Source organism: Falco cherrug, chromosome 7 (assembly GCF_023634085.1).
Source record: "Falco cherrug isolate bFalChe1 chromosome 7, bFalChe1.pri, whole genome shotgun sequence".
NCBI classification, from domain to species: Eukaryota; Metazoa; Chordata; class Aves; order Falconiformes; family Falconidae; genus Falco; species Falco cherrug.
In genome coordinates this window covers 4,966,379-4,984,807 of record NC_073703.1, presented here as the reverse complement: position 1 = coordinate 4,984,807, position 18,429 = coordinate 4,966,379, and the positions used below count along the sequence as shown (strand labels likewise).

The 18,429-nt window shown below is 40.0% G+C and overlaps 2 protein-coding genes across 2 annotated transcripts in view; both read left to right on the top strand.

Moving 5' to 3' along the window:
* The window catches only part of IQCH (IQ motif containing H), a 72,624-nt gene extending 66,620 nt beyond the window's left edge, over positions 1–6,004 (top strand). The window contains exons 19-21 of the mRNA XM_055715128.1: positions 457–518; positions 3,318–3,426; positions 4,797–6,004. Of these exons, the coding sequence (XP_055571103.1) occupies positions 457–518; positions 3,318–3,426; positions 4,797–4,898 (273 nt within the window). The 3' untranslated portion in view covers positions 4,899–6,004. The remainder of the gene's footprint in view (positions 1–456; positions 519–3,317; positions 3,427–4,796) is intronic.
* Positions 6,005–9,080: 3,076 nt separating this feature from the next.
* C7H15orf61 (chromosome 7 C15orf61 homolog) lies at positions 9,081–12,100 on the top strand. Its single transcript, XM_027800258.2, has 2 exons — positions 9,081–9,510; positions 11,374–12,100. Exons 1-2 carry the CDS (start codon positions 9,177–9,179, stop codon positions 11,499–11,501), a joined length of 462 nt encoding a protein of 153 aa, XP_027656059.2. The 5' UTR covers positions 9,081–9,176; the 3' UTR covers positions 11,502–12,100.
* The last annotated feature ends 6,329 nt before the right edge of the window (positions 12,101–18,429 follow it).

Genomic DNA, 18,429 nt, shown 5'->3' with positions numbered 1-18,429 from the left:
TGTGATGAACCAGAGCCAAAGGCTAATGGAAGTTCATGTCCCATGTACATCTAAGGTGAAGTATAAGCTTTCAGAACAGGAAAACCTAAACGTATTTTCACTGTCTTTCAATTTAGGTGTGGATAAGGCTTTTAGGGATTAACCTGTCCCTCAATAAAAAGAACTGTGTAAGGAGATAATTTTTAAGATATTTATGATGACCTCTTACTGCTTTGGAACAAAAATATTTTCTAATGAATAGACTCTGATGTATGTATTCCATTTACATAAACTTAATGTATTCTCTACAGTAAGTTAGAGCAATGATTTACCTACACTGAGCAATAATCCATTACACAATTCAAAACTAGCCTTTCTTAGATACGGTTATGTACTTGCTGTCCCTGTATAATACGTTTATTATAATTATCACTATTTTAGGAATAATTAAAGCAACTTTGTCTTTTTATTTAATAGGAAAAACAGGGAACAGTTTTTATATTGTACGAAGATCAGAAGCGATACAGATTAGGAATGATGTAAGTATGTACTGTCAGTTCCATAGTCTGATAAACAGCTGGGAACACGCTTCAGCTGAGGAGAATGACACCACAGTGTGTGTGGGCTTGGGCTCTGGCAAAGGTCTTGAAGGAAACGAACAATCTGAACACCACGCACTCAAGCTCACTAACAGTCGCCTCCTGTTCGGAAAAGTACAATGACTTCTTGTAAGATTGGCCTTCTGAAAAGTTTTAGGGAGGCTTTTAAGCATCTTAGTAATAAAGTCGTACAGGAATCTGCTTAGATCAAAGCCTGACTGCGTTGCAGACTAAAGGCCTACTGCAATTAGCTTTACAAGAGCTAGATTCACTGTCAATAGCAATCTAGTTGTGAGAGCACACGGATTAGCACAGGCTTACTTTTACAGGCACATTATTAAAAAACTAACTATACGTGATGCAAAGAAGGTTGAAGTTTAATGCCTTTTTATATTGTTCTTCACAAAGTGATCAACGGCAGTCAGGCAACAGCAGATCTGATAGTTTAGTAATTCTTCAGACAGATGAACCTCTTCAAAGAAGTCGAAGAAAGCATATTCTGCAAAAATCTACTATATGCTGATTGAAAACCTCTCCTCAGAGAGAATTTGTGTAAAGTTTACTGCCAAAAGAGGATGTAATGAGTGAGGAGCTGAAACAGTCTGTTCTCAGTCTGTTCTGTATTCCTTTGATGCTGGAGCCATTTCATTAATGGCCTGGATAAGAAAACAGCTTCCTCAACTGCTGGATGTGACTGCAAGTATTTTGGAGGGCAGGAACAGCATTCAAAATGATCTCGAGGAAGTGAAGAAACAGTATGAAAAACAGAATTACCTTCAGTTGGAACCAGGTGCAAGAAATCACACTTGGACAGCAGTAATGAATAGGAGGAACAACGAGCTTTGCAGAAAAGGATCTGTGAATTAGTGCCTTACAAACTGCCTGCAAGTCATGACGTCATGATCTTACGGAAAAAAGGTAAATAATATAACCTGGGAGACACTGGAAGTAGTCTTTCCATTCTACTCAGAGGGAGGCAATGAAAATGTTTAGAGTTCTAGAAAGCATGTCTTACAAGGAAAGGCTAAGGGAGTGGGGGAGAGGAGGCAGAAGTGAGATCTGCTAACAATCTTCAAGCACATAAAAAGCCTCTGCGGGAAGGAAAAATCTGATATCCATTCCTTTGGTAGTAGGACAAGAAGAAATGAACTTAACTTGCAGCAAGGAAGATTCACGTTTAACATAAGAAAAAATTCTGATAGTAAGGGGAGAACTAATTAGATTGTTTGGCGCGGTTGTCATTGACAGTGTTTAGTAACAGATTAGACAAACCTCTGTCAGGATGATGTAAGTAGCATTGATCCTGCCCTAGCACAGGGAATGGACTAAATGAATCCTAAAGATTGTTTCTCGGGCTATGATTCCTTCAGCCTGCACTGAGCTCCTTGCGGATGAGGCTATTAGTAGCATACAAGTAAGACAGATTTGTTTAAAGCTTGGATATTCATATACTGTACGGCACTCACTGGCAGTCACAATGCGGGTAGCTTACATGACTGAGCTGTAAGATAAATCTGAAATAAAATCACTAAATAAGAACTTATAAAGTATCTGCAGGAGCCATTGAAAAAAGTGATTGAAGTATCTGAAAGTGTTCCATAAACTGCTAACAGCTCCTAACAGCCCACTGACGCTGAAAGGTGAGCTCTTTCCTTCCCTGACCCCAGCTATGGAGTAGTCCTCCCTCTGACCCTCCTTTTGCATTGTCTCCAGTACTCTCCCACCACTCCAGGAGCTGATTCAGCTTAGTAATTCAGCAGAAAGCTTTTTTATTGGATTGGTTTTCTGTGAGGCCTAAGACGCAGTCCACAGAGGGGTATGCAGTGAGCATGACAGCTGTGCAAGATAGACGGGGAGAGGAGAAGGACCTGCCCTTCTCAGGCTTGTCCCTGCTTGTGGGATTTCACTCTGTTAGCTGCCTGCCTTGGAAAATGGAGTCCTTACATTTGAGATACCACATCCTGCTTACATTCATAACTACTCCTTTGGAACAGTACAGCAGCAGTGGCTCCCTTGGTAAGAAATGTAACGATACCTCTTGGATTACCAGCGTGAACTGGCAGTTATTATTGCCAGAATACACTCAAATATATTTGCCGTACATTCTGATCCCAGATTTGTCTTCCATCAGGTTTTCAATGCAATTTCATTATCTTGATTCTGAAATATTTTCAAGAATGTAACAGTTTGAGCTTATAAAATCACTGAAATACCTGAAACATCTATATGAATTATCATCCGTTTTACTACATTGGAGATCTGTTGTCAGCTCCAGTTGGTAAATGAGGTACGTTCTTCCTCAGTGCGATGTCCTGTTCCAGGAGATTGTATGTATTGAGAGTCCGTACGTACCAGAGAAACCAAGGCCTCAAAAGCTACAACAATCTAAGAAATGCTGATACTGCTGAAATTTCCCTCAGCTATCTCACAAATTGCAGGCAGAAGCAACAGTTCTCTGAACTAATCTAGGTGTTCTACTGTCTCAGTCCTAACTGGGGTAGCTGAAACCTCACTACTTCTGCTAAGTTGATTAATAAAAATTATTTATTACACAAATCCTTTCTGTTGACAAGTTAAAATGGAGCCTCATCTTTCATATCTCCCTGAAGATTGCCACCTTGTGAGATTGAAAATACTCATTAAATTCCATCACCAGACAGGCACAAATGAGAGGGCGATTGTTTTTAAGCATGTGAAGGGAATCATTGGTAAACTCATTTGTTTGGATATCATTAACAGAACAATTGGAGAGGATCTCCAGGGGGTCCTGATGACCTTTGCTCGCAATCTCTTCATCATCCATCAAGAAATATCAGCACCTAATATGCAAGGCGAGACCAATTTTAAGGTGAGGTGTTAATTAACTAACGATCCTGGTTAATTTCTGTACAAGGGCTGAAAATACTTCATGCTGTATCATAAACAAGTGCTAAACCATTCCTTTTTTATTGTTAGCGGTATGTATTTTACAGTGGCTAGGTCAATATAGTAAGTCTCCCAATGAACCTGTTAGTTAAATTTAAGTTTGAAACTTTTTCTTTGAAAAGACATACTTTGGCATGAAATTATTTGTAATGTAATGCCTCTGCTTGTCCTTTGCAAGAGCAAATGAGCTATTGGCACTGCCTCAGACGGTTCTGTCACAATTGCCTGTTTTATTTTAACGGGACACCATCGAGGTAGGAATCTTAAATTAGAAACAAACGTCTCAGTTTCTAATAGCTCCTTAGATTATTAACACTGATTTCTTTTAAGCAGGCAGCCACCGAGTACTTAATCCCTTAGTTCACATCTTCCACCCCACCATCAATTTCACAAGTCAATTTTGTTCCCAATTTACTCTGCTCTTTGAATCTGCCTGCAGCGCCCATCCCTGCATGCCAGAGGATGCTCTGGGGTGGTGTGGAGGGAGGCAGGACAAAGCGCAGGGGCTTGTCACACAGGGAATGTTCCCCCAGGAGCACCCACCTTTGCTCAGAAGCTCCTTTGCGACGACCTTGCTGGCAAAAGGAGACGGTAAAGCAATAATGAATCCAACCCCATGCCCTGAAACAAGCGCTCGTTACAATGGTGCTTTTTGATTGCAGAGAATAGCTAAACTGTCCAGAGGGAGTTCTTTTGCTAAACTGTATCGCTTTTAACTTCATAAAAAGTTTCAAAGATCTTGTCTGTAAGCGTTTTGTAGGAAGGGGAAGGGGGCACTGCGTTACGGATTTGTATCTTAGATCACCTAACATAAATTATATCGTTCTTTCCACTGTTAATTCTGACTACGTTTTCCTCTGACAAGCAGAGTGTGAAATGGTAGTTTTAGCGAAGATATAATTAAATTTCAACATGTTACAGAATAAACAAAGAACACACTCCCTCCCTTTTTTCCAACATGAGGGAGTGAAGAGCAACCATTGAAGAAAAATATAAAAAGGAACTCTTCTTCATAGTGAGTTAACAATTATTTACATATGTGAAATAGAACACCTGTTAGTTAATTAGAAGTACAAATTGCAACAAATTCTATTTTTTATTTACCTGAGATTTGTACGTATTTACTAATAATTCCCCCAACTGTCCCCAAGTAATAGTAAATTTAATTGGTGCATCACGTCTTGTGTAACACTGGTTACCTTTTCGAGGCAAGTACTACCAGCTGTGCATTTTGGCTGCTAGATTTCATTATAACGCCCATTAAATAACTTGTATTCCTTGAATCTGTTACAGATGGCAATTCAAGATATTGAAGCAATTCTAGGAATTACAGCAGAAAACAAACTGAAATTGGAAGAAGAGCAACCTTCGAAAGCAGATGCTCTGAAAGAATAGTTAACGGAAAATGTTTAAGTGCCTTATTCTTTATGCTTCTGGAAATGCTTTCTCATCTGTAAAAACAGGTCTGGTTTTCCTTCTGCACTGGCATGTGAAGTAATATTAACTGAGTTAAGTTTCCCTGATTTCTGGGTGCAGTGTTTAGAAGAATATCCCTTCTTTCAAAAAACAAACTGTTGAAAAGCAGAGGATCATGATAAACACCCCTGATGTTCATCTTACCATTCCTGAAGTGCAGTATCTGGTTTTAAAATCTTACTAATAGGGGGTCATGCTGTCTTTGTCACTAAATCAGACTAGGAGATCACACTCCATTGAAAAGAGTCTTGTAATGCTAAATTCCCTCTCAAACCTCCTGTCTTCTAAAATAAAGGCTTCTGACATGAAAGTAGGCCCAGTGTTTTGCCTATAAATATACACTTAAATGCCATCTTATAAGCCCAGCAACCCAGATTCCTCTTCAGAACTGTCTATATTATCATTCCACTATTTCTTATCTACAGATTTTTGTAGCGGTTGGTTTATGTTCATTTTGAAATTATCAAAAATAATAATAGCACTAGTTCAACAATGGATTCTGAGAGGACTATTAGAAGTATACTTGTACTTATATATTCCCAGTATACCATGACTTTTATGGATCAGATTAAATTCTGTATTTCAGATACTGGTGACTTCTTTTGCCACAACTGCTGTGCACTGATATGTTAAAGGACAACAATTACATTTGTAAAATTCATCAAATCTCTAAAATCCCAACAGACAACACATTCTCTAAATTTTACTATAGAAGACTGCATCTTCTCTATTGGATGGTGCTGTTGTCCCAAGTATGGCAAGTAGTTTTGAGATTACTTTCCAAAAAGCTCAGGCAAAACCAGTTTTTACGATGAATAATGAAGGTGACCGAGCAGTTGCAGCCGATCAGTGCCCAGTTTTTCCGATGCTGGAGTCTTTGATCCATTAGCCTCATACATTTATCTTTTGTGTTAGCCTTTTTCTCTCCTACTTTGATCACAGAAGTAATTAATTGAAAATGAGAATGTCTGCATAAATGATGATCCCCATTTCAAATAAAAACCTAAAAGAATATTTTTGTTTAATTCTTGTTTGGTTTTTGTTCCTTTCTTACATGTAATCTCAATATGGTCATGGTTTTGGATATACCATAGCAGCTATGGATTTTCCTAACATGGAATTTAGTGAATGAATGAACTTCCTGGAAGTCTTTATTCTTTGTGGTTAGAAATCAAAGTGACAGAGGTGCTTTTGGCTGTGGTAGGTACAACAATGATCTCTCAATCTCCAAGAAGTAACATGCCAAACCCCACAGTATAATTACTTATTAGTTCTTCCAACAAGATAAGATATTTTTGTTCTATGTTCTGCTTTGAGGGGCTGCAGAACAGTATGTTGTTCCGACTTTGCTCACTGCATTTACAATGCACTCCCTCCTATTTTGCTGCAAAGAAGCTCTTTGTAGATTTGTCACCTAGCTTCATACCCAGGTTTTACCATGTTCCTCTTTGGTCAGTAGAAGCAATATGCTGGGGGAACAGGAGGCACAGGAGAGCTAGGCTGGCACTGCCATGGAGTCAGCTAGTTTCTTAATGGTTAAGGAAAATTACACCTTGATCCAAGCCAGAACAACATAAGGTCTGAGAGGCTCATTAGTTCACTGGCACTTAAAAGACTGCAGTGTCCTAGGAGTAAATGAAACCTGCACTTCCTTATGTCTTTGTTCCATTCTGACAAAAAAACCCTGTACCTGTTTTTGCAGGGAACAAGTGACCTGAAAGTTCCCATCGTGAGAGAGACTTCTCAGGATGTGCAAAGTGTGAAATGTTTTTTGAGAGGAAAAAAGTTTTTAATTACTATTAACACTTCTGAGCGTTGAGCTGATGGAAGGATTGAAACTGCTTTACAGTCTCTCACATTCAACTCCCATGCTGCTGGTGCCAAAAATGTATAATTTTTTTTAGCAATACAGCAGATATCAAATGAAATTCTAATCTTTAAATAAAAAAAAAGGTCAGAAATATAGTCATCATTCTCCTGTTCACACAACTGGATTCTTTATTCCCATTCACTAAAGGAGTAATAAAGTTCCTGAACTGTAGCTTGAATTTCAGAATGTGATCTAGACTGGGAAGAAAAGTGCAAGTGAAAATCTAAAGATAAAAAGTGCCTCGGGTATCACTGATCATAAGAAACTGCCAAAGAATTCTGCCACTAAGGACAGCAAAAGCCCAAGCTGGGTGCCCGGCTGCAAGGTGTGGAGGAATGCTTCTGGAAGGAGGTAAGTGGGGTTTGGCATAGACTGCAGAAGATGCAAACAATTAAAATAAAGGTTTTGTGCTCATTTAGCATGGCAACTCTGAGCACAGAGCAAAAAAGCAGTTTATCAGCACAACCACTTCCAGGTGGCTTCTGACATAAAAGTATTCACCCTACCCCTTTCCTGAAAGATCTCTTGATACCTCATTGAAATGGCCAGTTCAGGAGTATTCACCAGCTTCAATCTAGATTAAGGTAACAAATCCCTGGAATGTTAAGACTAACCGGGTCCTCAGCATTTCACAGCGATCACCTAACATCACTTCCCATTTAACAAATCACCTATCATAGACCTGAGGTGCTCCCTCTTACAGTAAACGCATTCTCCGTATTTCATTTTAGACTACAGTTGTTAGAGCAATTGGGCACTAAAGATTAGGAACTACAATCACTGACAACTTTCATGAACATGATTTAACATATCATCTTGACTGAAGAACGGTTAGGCTGGTTTTTAGCTTCAACACAAATACGTACATTTCAGGAGACTGTTTTGATGTAAAATGATCTGACTACACTGGAATCTAATGAACACAGACACCCGAATCATGCAACCAATTATTACTAACAGAAGACTTGGAAGAATGCTTCGTAATACTTCCAGCTTCGTCATTAGGATGTTTGGTCATGACTCTTGTGTATTTTTGAAGTATGCGAAGTTTTGCTACGCATTTGTAAATACGGATGCTACTTCATTCAATTTGTACTGCGTTGTGCTAGTAGAGGGGCATCTATATTCTCTTTTAAACAGCACAAAGTTGCTCTGCCAGAGGCTGAAGGATTTTTTTCCTTTTTCTTGCACTTTTAACAATAGGAGCAACATAAAGTTAATTAACAGCAAAACATCTTGAAAGAACTACCTTTAAGAACCAAATTAACTGTCCCGTGTCCACTTTACAGCTATTGCTATGTAGGAGGGAATTCTGACCCTGAAAGATAACAGAATATCACTCTGAAGCTGTCATACAGTAGTTCAGCCCTTCACCATAGTGAGCTAGTGTCAGATACCAACTTCTTTTCTATCCTCATTGTTGCCACTAATAAAGAAATATATCAAAACTAACTATATGCTCTATTAATTATAGGAAGGTGTACTTGAATCAAATTTGTTACTGAAGATGATTAATAAATACTGGTTCTACACACATGTAGTACATTCAGTAAATAAACAGGGTACATTGTAGTGTAGTAATTGATTAATTAAACCATTGGGTGATGTAGTATGAACGTGCTAAGATTGCTGAGTTTAAGGTATTACTTGCAATTATTAAAAGGAAAAAATCTGTTTCCGTTTCTCAGTTTACTCTTCTGTACAGTCTTTTTTTCTCAAATAAAACGTTTAATGGTTCAAAGCCTTAGTTTTTATTTAGCAGAAGCATATAATGGAATATTGGCTATGATTTTAAAACACTTCTCTTCGAAGGGGGTCTAACACTTTCAAAGAAGTACTTTTAACCTGGTATCGCTGTCAAATTTCACCAGGTAAAATCAACGCAGCTGAATACGTTCCCTCCCGAGCGCCCGCTAACCGGGTCGACGCTGCAGCTGCCAGCCGTGCCGGCGGCACAGGCTGCTCCCGTCAGCTGCTCGCAAAACCATTCCGAAAAAACGTGAACTGTCCGACTCCGTGCGATACTCCCAGCGCCGCGGCGCGCCCCCCTGCAGGGCCCGGCCCGCCGGCACGGGGGCTTACCGCCGGCGCTCCGCCCGCCTCGCCTCAGGGCCGCGGCGCGGCCTTGCCCGCCCGTCCCCGCACGCACAGCGCGGGCCAGCCCCGCCGCTTGCACGGCCGAGGGCCGCCGCCGTGCCCCGCCGCCGCCCCTTCCCGCCCTCCGCCGGGCCACCGTGCGCGGCCGGCGCAGGCGCCGAGGTGGCGCAGGCGCGGCGGCCCGAGCCGTGGGTGCGCGGAGCAGGGGGGGCGGGGGGTGGCCCCGCGGGATGCGGGTGCTGAGGCGGCTGCACGAAGCGGCCGTGGGGCTGCTGCTGTGCCGGGGGGCGGCGGCGGCGGCTCGGCCTGCCGCCTCGGAGGTGCTGAGCCAGCACCTGCGGCAGCGCGGCCTGCCCCACTGGACCTCGTACTGCGTCAAGTACAGCGCCGTACGCAACGACCAGTTCGGCCTCTCCCACTTCAACTGGCGGGTGAACGGCACCAACTACCACATCCTGCGCACCGGCTGCTTCCCCTTCATCAAGTACCACTGCTCCCGCGCCGCCCCGCAGGACCTGGCCCTGCAGAACGCCGCCTTCACCGCCCTCAAGGTCCTCAACGCCGGTGAGTCGCGTCCCGGGCCGGCTCTGCGGCCTCCCCTCAGCTGACCTGGCGGGCAGTGAGGCGCTGCCCCGCGGCTCTCGCCGTCCTCCCGCCGCCGGCGGCCGGGCCGGAGCGGGGCGCCTGAGGCGGGCGGGCTGCGACCCTCGCCGCGGGGCAGGAACGGCGCGGCCCCCGCGGGTGGGACGGCGGCGGCAGCTCCCCCGAGGTGCGGGGCCCGCCTGCGGTGAGGGGCTTCCCTGCGGTGAGGGGCTTCCCTGCGGTGAGGGGCTTCCCTGCGGTGCGGGGCCCCGCTGAGGTGCGGGGCCCCCCTGAGGCTCCTGCCCGCCGCCCCCGCGGGTCCGCTGCGAAGGCGCGGGGCTGTAAATCGACGTAGCACCGAGTTCGTCTTTCTCTGTCTACTTGTGTGAGAGAGAGAGAGAGAGAAAGAAAAAACAAACCGCCTTAAAACAAACGCGTGAGCGCTCGTTATTCACCAGGCGAACACCGCATGGTATGGATCATTTTCCATCTAAAAACCTACGTCCTGTTACCGTGGGTGAAGTTCTGCCCTCTGAGCTAATACAGGAGCGCCAGCTGAAGCGAAACCCTGTGTTTCTTGGGAAGTGCCCGGGCTCATCTGTGCATCTTGCACACAGGCAGTGCCTGATCTGCTGGAGGACTTGTACCGCCTTTGATCCCAAAGTGCTGCTGCAATATAAATGCTTATAAACAAAAATGCTCCATCAGTACCTTATCATTAATGTAAAAATAGGTATAGATAGGTTTCAAAATACGTTATTATTCAAAACTTTGCCTACAGATACAAGGCTTTTTTAAATGCTGGCAGTGACAGTGGCATAACTAATAAATTTATTGTTTTCATATTTCATTTTAAAAAAATACTCTCATTCACTTTGCAAGTCTTCAGTGACTTTTTTGCAAAACGTCTGCTAATCATCATCTTCTGATCTTTCCAGACTAACATTGTGAGAAAATATGATCACGAAGATTGATCTCTTAATAATCACTTTAAGTCAGATCTTATTTTTCCCCTCCGCACAGTCAGACCTTTTATCTGCCCCATCTTTCTTGCCAGCCTCCTGTGCATATTTCATATTTAAATGATTGGCAAGCATGATTAAAAAGTCAACCCATCTCCCTCTGCTGAGAATCTAGCTTAAGCACTTGGGTAACTTTAACCACGCTAAATTCAGTGTTTCCATACCTTGCTGATTTTAGGGCCTAAATCCATCTCCATTTCCCCACCTATATTAAGTAAAATATTGTTGTCTGTAATAGATGGACTTGGCAGTGCTGAAAATGATTGCACTTGTTGTATATACATCTTCCTACTCATTCCAGTTTTGTTGGAGTTGGTATTTTTGACTACTGATCTAATTTCCCCAAGAGCAGCTTTATGATGATCTATGAAGTCGCTGCCTGTTTTCCTTCCTACTTCTCCTCTGATGCATGGACAGACTCTGAACTGATAACTAAGCGGACGTCCAGGGAGTTTGTTTTTTAGTGCTTGGAGATTTTTTTACTTTTTTTTTTTTTAACTGATAGAAATCAGGCTGTATGCAGGACCATGTTTTACGTCTTTCATACTGCTGTCCTCCCATTTTCTTTTTCTATTAATTTCTGCCTGTTGCTGCTTTTCTTAAGCTGCTTTCTGATTCTTGTGTGCTTGATACACAAGAAGGGTATTACGAACTGGTAGCTGCTTGTAAGCATTTCAGTAAAGGTAGAATGTTAGTAAGGCAGCTTTTACAGGAATGCTTTTCCTCTGATCTGATTTTGGAGTCATTCTGTACTATTATATAGGCGGTTTTAATTTTGCTGGCTTGCTATCTTTGTATGTAACGTTTTTTTGTCTTTTCTTAGGCATCCCAACCTTACTATATGGAATTGGCTCCTGGTTCTTTGTCAGTGTCACAGAGACTGTTCATACGAGTCATGGCCCAGTTACTATTTATTTTCTAAATAAAGAAGATGAAGGCGCAATGTATTGAAATCATGCCCTCAACTACCTGTCATTTGGTGGGTTTCTGTGTTACAGCTGCTACAAATATCTACTCCCTTGGACTAAAAAGAACTGAAGGCAACTGGGGGGGGGGGGGGTTGCAGTGCATTCTGTTAGTTAACATGCTGTCGTCAGGAAGCTTCATGCACTCTTTGGTCATAAGACATTTATTTTTGCAGAGGTCAGCGAAGCTGAAAAAGTAGAATCTTTGGGAGAAGAATTAGTATTTCTAAGGATATTAGAATTTATGGAAGTCAGTGACTAGTACTGCTCAACTTGGGATAATTTTAAGCGATACATCTACCAGTAACGTACAGAAAGAACTGTAGCGTGCAGGCAAGGAAACTGTGAATACACTAGACATTTTCAGAATGTCACTGAAAAGATTAAGCTGCTTAGGTTTAGACTCTGGCTAGATGTTTCATAATGCATTAATTGTCATAGTTGCAAGCATGTTTGAATGAATCCATGGTGCTGACTACTCAGAATTGCCTGGAAGACTTCAGAAGAACACCGCCCTAAGAAGTTAAAAATGACTGTATTACATTTCTTCAAATGATATTTAAATAAAATATTTAATATATCTTTTATGCTTGTATCTTTTGCAATTCTTGAACTCCAGATACCTGCATTAATTTTTTTGTTTTGGTTGTTTTATAGGTAAGTAACAAAACCTAAATAATCTAGAAGATAGTCCCCTGCCCTAATTTACAAATTGCTGATATTTTTAATTACTACAGGGTAATAAGAATACTACCCTCATTTTTTTTGATGCAAAATAACAGATTTCTCTAGCTGTAACTGAGCACAGCTGTAACAGACACATATAATGATGGAATGACTTAAATTCAGTTGGAAACCTGGGCAAAGAAACAGTTTTTGGGGAGTTATTTGGATAGTGGAAATACGGGATTATTGGATAGTAAGTTCAAGCAACAGGAACACCTGCACAGAAGATGTTACTGGTACTTGGTTTTAGTGCCAGCAAATAATGCTGTCTATTCCAAATTCCATGTCCGTGATGAAAGTTCATGATTCCAGTTTTCCCAAGTAGGAAATGTAGAATGGGTAGGTACTGTTTTTGGAGGGTAATCACTATTTCTAAATAAATTACTATCAAGCGGTGACTACAGTATAATTTCATTTAAATACTTTTTTACTTAAATCCAGATAATGGAACTGTTTCCCACTTGATGAGGCAACACACGTGTTTTTCTAAAAGCAACACTATATAACACTTTTAAACAGAATGGTGCAAGTACTTCTCTGATCATTTTGGAGAATACTCTTGACACTTGTCTTAAATGGGTCTCAAAGATGAGACTATTACAAGAAGCCTCGTTAATAATAAAAATGACTGTTAGCATTTTTCTAGAACTTATTTTTACTGTATTGGATAAAGTTAAATAACTGCAGCTCATAAGTTTAAAGTCAAATACTGCTCATTCATTGCCACGGATCTTGTCAATATCTTGCTGTAAAGGTTTAGTCTCAACGCAAGGTTGATAAAATGGTTTTTAATTACCAGACTATAAATACAGCTCTTCATTGGAGTTGCACCTCCACTCACTGCAGCTTGTTTGATTTCTGATAATGTGTACTGCTGACTTTGCTTACCTGTTTTTCAATAAATGCAGGCAACATGACTCCTTGTCCATACAGTGATGGGCAAGTCTCCTTAGAGAACATCTTTGACAAACTACCCTATTGATTACTGCAATTCTGTGCTGCTTGCAGCATTAAATAGAGACTTGATTTCTTGTTCGATGATCTTACTGTGTAACAATTAAGCAAATGTAATATTTTCTTGTATTACATGAAAATCAATAGACCTCTTGCTCTTACGAAGTTGATCATGCTAAAGGATGAACTAGAAGATGTCTGAGGGCAGAGTGCAGATATAGTATCATTCATTCATTTCATTAAGGCTTGTATGTGACCTGTTCTAGTACTTAAGAGGGAAAATATGCTATTTATAAGGGATAATGCTAAAGTTACTAAATCATGACAAAACCCATTTTCAAGTATGAATATAAACCTACTTGCTTGTCTTCAACCAAAGGTAACATACTTCATCTGGCTTTCATTCTCTTTTTGCTATCAATACCTACTTACAAGTATCTCTTTTTATCACTTGAGTTTTGGCCTGAACACAAGATGGAAATGTTGACGGCCAAGAAGATTCATGCCATCTTGTCTCAAAAATTTCTGTAAGGCTCGGGACGAACGTGAGAATAGCAAGCAAGGATGAGCATGCATCCATTGAAAAAAAGCAGTTCTCAGATGAACTGCTGCTGCTTTGCCTTTCTAATGCCCACCACCACAAGCTCCTTGCCTTGCTGCAGGCTGCTCCTGAAGGGGACGCTCCAGTGTGAGGAGACCAGGGTCTTCTGTTGCAGAGAAGGCGGAATGCTTGAACTAAAGAGCGTTCCTGAAGTGGGCTTTAAAGATGAGCTGCTAGCAGTTCAGTTGTTCAAAGACGTGTTATTTGCACGCGTAGCACCTAACTCTTGTCTCTTGCCTGTGAGATCCTTTCAGGTTGTCTTGTAACCCTGTTGCTTCGAAAGACAAACTTGCAGGGAACCAGGCTTTGTTAATTCCTCTGGTCCAGGATAATTTATTTGTAATTGTTTTAATTAGCAGCTTCCTTTTTGGATGCATTACACTCCGCATATGTTGTGTATGCGACAACGTACACTGATGTTGATACATATTTTTTTGCTGATGACTGAACTACAAAATGACCCTTCTGACTGCAGATTTGATCTGCACCGATTCCATTTGCAATGAAGTGTAGTTCATCTTGTAAGTCTTGCCTTAATTATCTCTTTACTGTATTCAAGAATGATGTTTAAATGAGTGAGAGATGACATAAAAGGCAGAGAGCTTTGTATCACCTCACTTAACAACTACTTCAGATAAATGAAACCTTAGTCTAAACCCAGAGGATCAGGTAGCTACTTCTTGTAGCAGTCTTTTTAAACAGTAATGACTGTTGGGGGCATCTTAACCTAAACGAGCGCTTAGCATTACATCTTACCTAGGTCAATGGTCTCAGGTATCTGAGTTAAACTGTGTTACTGTAAATTAATGGAAAATGTAACTGCGCTTTGCTGAAAGATCAATGTCCAATAAAGGCTGCACAATCAAATCTTGTTGCAATGATTGAGATCCTTAATTGCCTTTCAAAGATAAGGTGGTAATCAACATAGGTTTAACTGATCTTTTTTACCAGTTCAATTACATGCTAATGACTACAGCCAAGTCAGGATCTTTAACTACTTATACTTATTAAATCTTACGTTTGTTGTGAAAAATTACTTAAGCCACACAATCGATAAAACCCAGGTCTTAATTACTATATTTCACTTTTACACCTTTTTGTATGTTTGACAAATGTTTCACTAGAGACTGTGTAGCACTAATGATAGCACACCAAGAAATACGTTTTCTGTTATTGTCTCCTCCTCCACATTGTGATAACACATGGCTGTTTTTATGTTTCTTTTAATGAAGTTTTGTACTGCAGACATGTTCTAGGCAGCTCATTGTACTTAAATTTATCATTTTTACATATAATGGCACTCCTTTTAGCACTAGAAAGATGTACTACTTGCTAACCTTCAGGTGGACAGTTTCAGCGTGAAGTTCTTAACTTTTTTCCCCAGTGTGAATTAATACTAGGTTTAGATGCTAGTAAGGATTGATATTCCCGATTGTTTATGATGAGTACACTCACATTGTCTCAAAAATAAGTTGCTGTGCCCCCTTCTTGATCTCTTTTGCTTCCTTGGAGCAATATACAGTGCTTTTCTCGTCTTCAGAGAAACCCAGAGCCACCTGACCTTTCATTGATTTAAGCAGAAGTTAGATCCATCCTCAACTTTGTTGACCTACTGAAACTGAGTGCATAGCAGCATTAGGTAGAATCTTGGGGTTTTTTCTTTGTTTTTGCATATTTTTACTTTCTCTGCATGCAAAAGTTGGCAGGCATGAACAGATCTCAAGTTTCTCAAGATGTGCAAGCTAAAGCAGCAGTATCTCCAATTCAACCACAGAACTATCTCAAAGTGATGTATCTGTGCTTGTATGTAAGTCAGAGCTTCCAGGTGTGCTAGCTTAGGCTTGCCAAGCTCATTTGTGCTCAATGAACAGTAGGAATACTGAAAATCTGTAAAACGATAATTACATCAATAACCTCATCCTTAATTTCAGTCAATCATTTGCAAGAAATTGTCCTTTCTGAGCTCTTACAGGAAGGTACACTGCTATCAGCTAATTCACTTATTCAAAGGAGTTGCAATTTGGTAGCAGTTGGGAAGGAAGGCAAGTTAATTACTCATCAGCAGAGAGAAAAGGTTTTTTTTCATTATTATTATTTTTCTTTAGCTGCTGAGGTTAAAGGAATTGGAGAAGGGAAGGATAACAATGATGTGGAACTTCTGTAGCTCTTACAGGACAATGGAGTTGAAACATTCTCTGACAAACGTACTGAGTAAATTAAAGACTAGCAAAAATAGTTACAGTAGAATAGAAGGGGTGGAGTAGTGTTCGGATTGAGGCCGTCAATTTAGTAGGAAGGATGTCTAGAACAGGACTGAGAATGAGCAAAAAAAGTCGGGTTTTAAGAAGCTGCTTGGCTCAGCCTGGTACTCTTCAGCTGTAAGTATTCTCAAACTATTGATAGTCCTGCCATTACTAATGCTTTCTGGAAAAGGACAGGAATGCCGAGTTCATTCTTGTAGCGCTCAAAAGTGTTACTGCGTTTTGTTGTGGAGAGGTTTAAAATTTTTGATGAAATAGAATTTATCGGCATCATTATGTAGGCAAGAAAACCAAAGTAGAAAAATGTGAGTTGACTAAATGGTCCCCTTCGAGAATCTAATCACAGTGAAAAGATCCTTGATGTCTAAATCTCTTTGCAAACTATAATTATAGGTCTCCCTGATGCACATTATTATTGAATGAAATTTAGGTATTTCTTAATAGTTGAATGCCCTTAGGCCTCTGGTGTAGACCAACTTTGGCTGAAACAAAGGAGATTTTGCTTCATATATTATTTACTTTGGCCATTTAATTTAAATTGGCTTTTCCTGTAAGTCCTTAATCATGTTTGCTACAGAAAAGCAAGCTGTTAATTCTGAGCATTTTCTTGATTTCATCTCAAAATATACATATTTCTGGAAGTAGATGTCATGTTATGCTTTCTTGGGCTATAGTGTTCAGTTTAAATATACCTTAAAAAAAGCGGCAGCTTTGGCATTACAGCAAGGGGAGTGTAGAATAAAAATTGTCACTAATATATTCCAAATTTATTTAAAAGATTTTTTTCTTTTATTTCAAGAAAAGAATAAGATGTTATTACTGTGTTTGCATTTAAGTCTTTTCAATGAAGCACGCGGGCAGTAGAACATGAAAATTTGCGTTAATGATTGGGACACAGTGTCAGTTACTGACCTTTGTGAATTAGTAAGTGAATAAATGCAGCTGAAATAGAGAGGGCTAATGCATCACAAAGTATTTATTACTCATACATAAGTGTAGTTTAACCTTAATTATTTATGCTAATATGTCATAATGTTCTAGTAAATGCACTGTGATAGGTTTTTAGAAGGTAATGATATCCACGTAGCACGAAAGCTTTCTGCAGCAGACTGTGAGATCATAATTTTTTTTGAGTTCAAGTTATAAATGATCCAAATTATTAACATTTTCAGTGATGAGGTTGTCTTACAGAAAACTCAAATATGTATCTGTTCAGCATTTTAAAAAATACAGAGGAAACCACTAAGGTTTGAAATGATGGAATATGCTGTTATAATTTAGCCAGTTTGGATGCATTATGGTTGCTGTTTGCTTCCTAAGGTAGAATACATATGGATTAGAGTGATTTTTAATAGCAATTGCATCACTTTAAGCACAGTTTATGAGCCCTGTTCTAGTTCATTACAAAACCAATCTATTACTTTCAGTGATATTAATAATCCTAATAGAATTAAAACTGTAAAACATGATTAAAAGCAATCTTTCAGACAAAAAAGTCTGATCAGGGAAACTTTGAAGTTTAAAATGTAAATTTCTAAGTAGACCACCTTTAAAGAACACTTTAACTTTTTGACCAAGATTACAAAATCCTACAAAGTTAAACCAATTTTTATTACAAGAAGAAAATGCCATTAGATATGATTGTTATATGCTTAGTGATTCATGGGCATGGTTACATACATGCTTTGTGATATATGAATTATTTAGTAAGAAAAATCACAATAATTTTGTTGTTACTCAAGAATTTATAGGTTGACAGAAAAACAATTATGCAGACCCTGAAGCTGGTCTGATGAAGGTACAGTAACATTAACAATACACAGCCGGTTTTGCTCAATCCAACTGGTATAGTTTACGTTGTAATTTTTCAGTAATTGTATATTATATCTAGCCTTTAAATATATATAAAACATTTTTGTAATCTGCTTTGCTTCAAAATACGTTCAAAATTTAAAGCAAGAACTAAACATTTAATAATTCATCCTAAGTCAAGTTTGCTGTTTCGGGTTTTTTTCAGTTCAAGAAGAGTTTGCTATGAGAAAGTTTTAAAAGATCTATTTGAGGCCAGATTCTGCTCCCACTGAATTGAAAGTAAGATCAGTTTATTTCCTGATATTTGATTGACAAATGGTCCTTTACCTCTTACTCTCGAGAGCCTGTGCACACTGTTAATGCCTCTTCAAGCCCTTGCAAAGTGACTGCAAGATGTGCTGGGCAGGCACGGAAGGGAGACAGCTAGTTTTCTGCAAGTTGCAATGCAGGCTTTAAGTGATCTTAATCTATACATGTGTTGATCAAGCTGGTACACTTGGGTGATTCTTTCCTAGGAGAGACATTTTAGAGAAGAGTATGTTTAGAAAGCCTGGACGCTG

Excerpts from the sequence above, each read along its gene's own strand:
- C7H15orf61 (XM_027800258.2), top strand. The coding sequence starts at position 9,177 with ATGCGGGTGCTGAGGCGGCTGCACGAAGCGGCCGTGGGGCTGCTGCTG. Across the intron at positions 9,511-11,373 it reads CCTCAAGGTCCTCAACGCCG|GCATCCCAACCTTACTATAT; the intron begins GTGAGTCGCGTC and ends GTCTTTTCTTAG.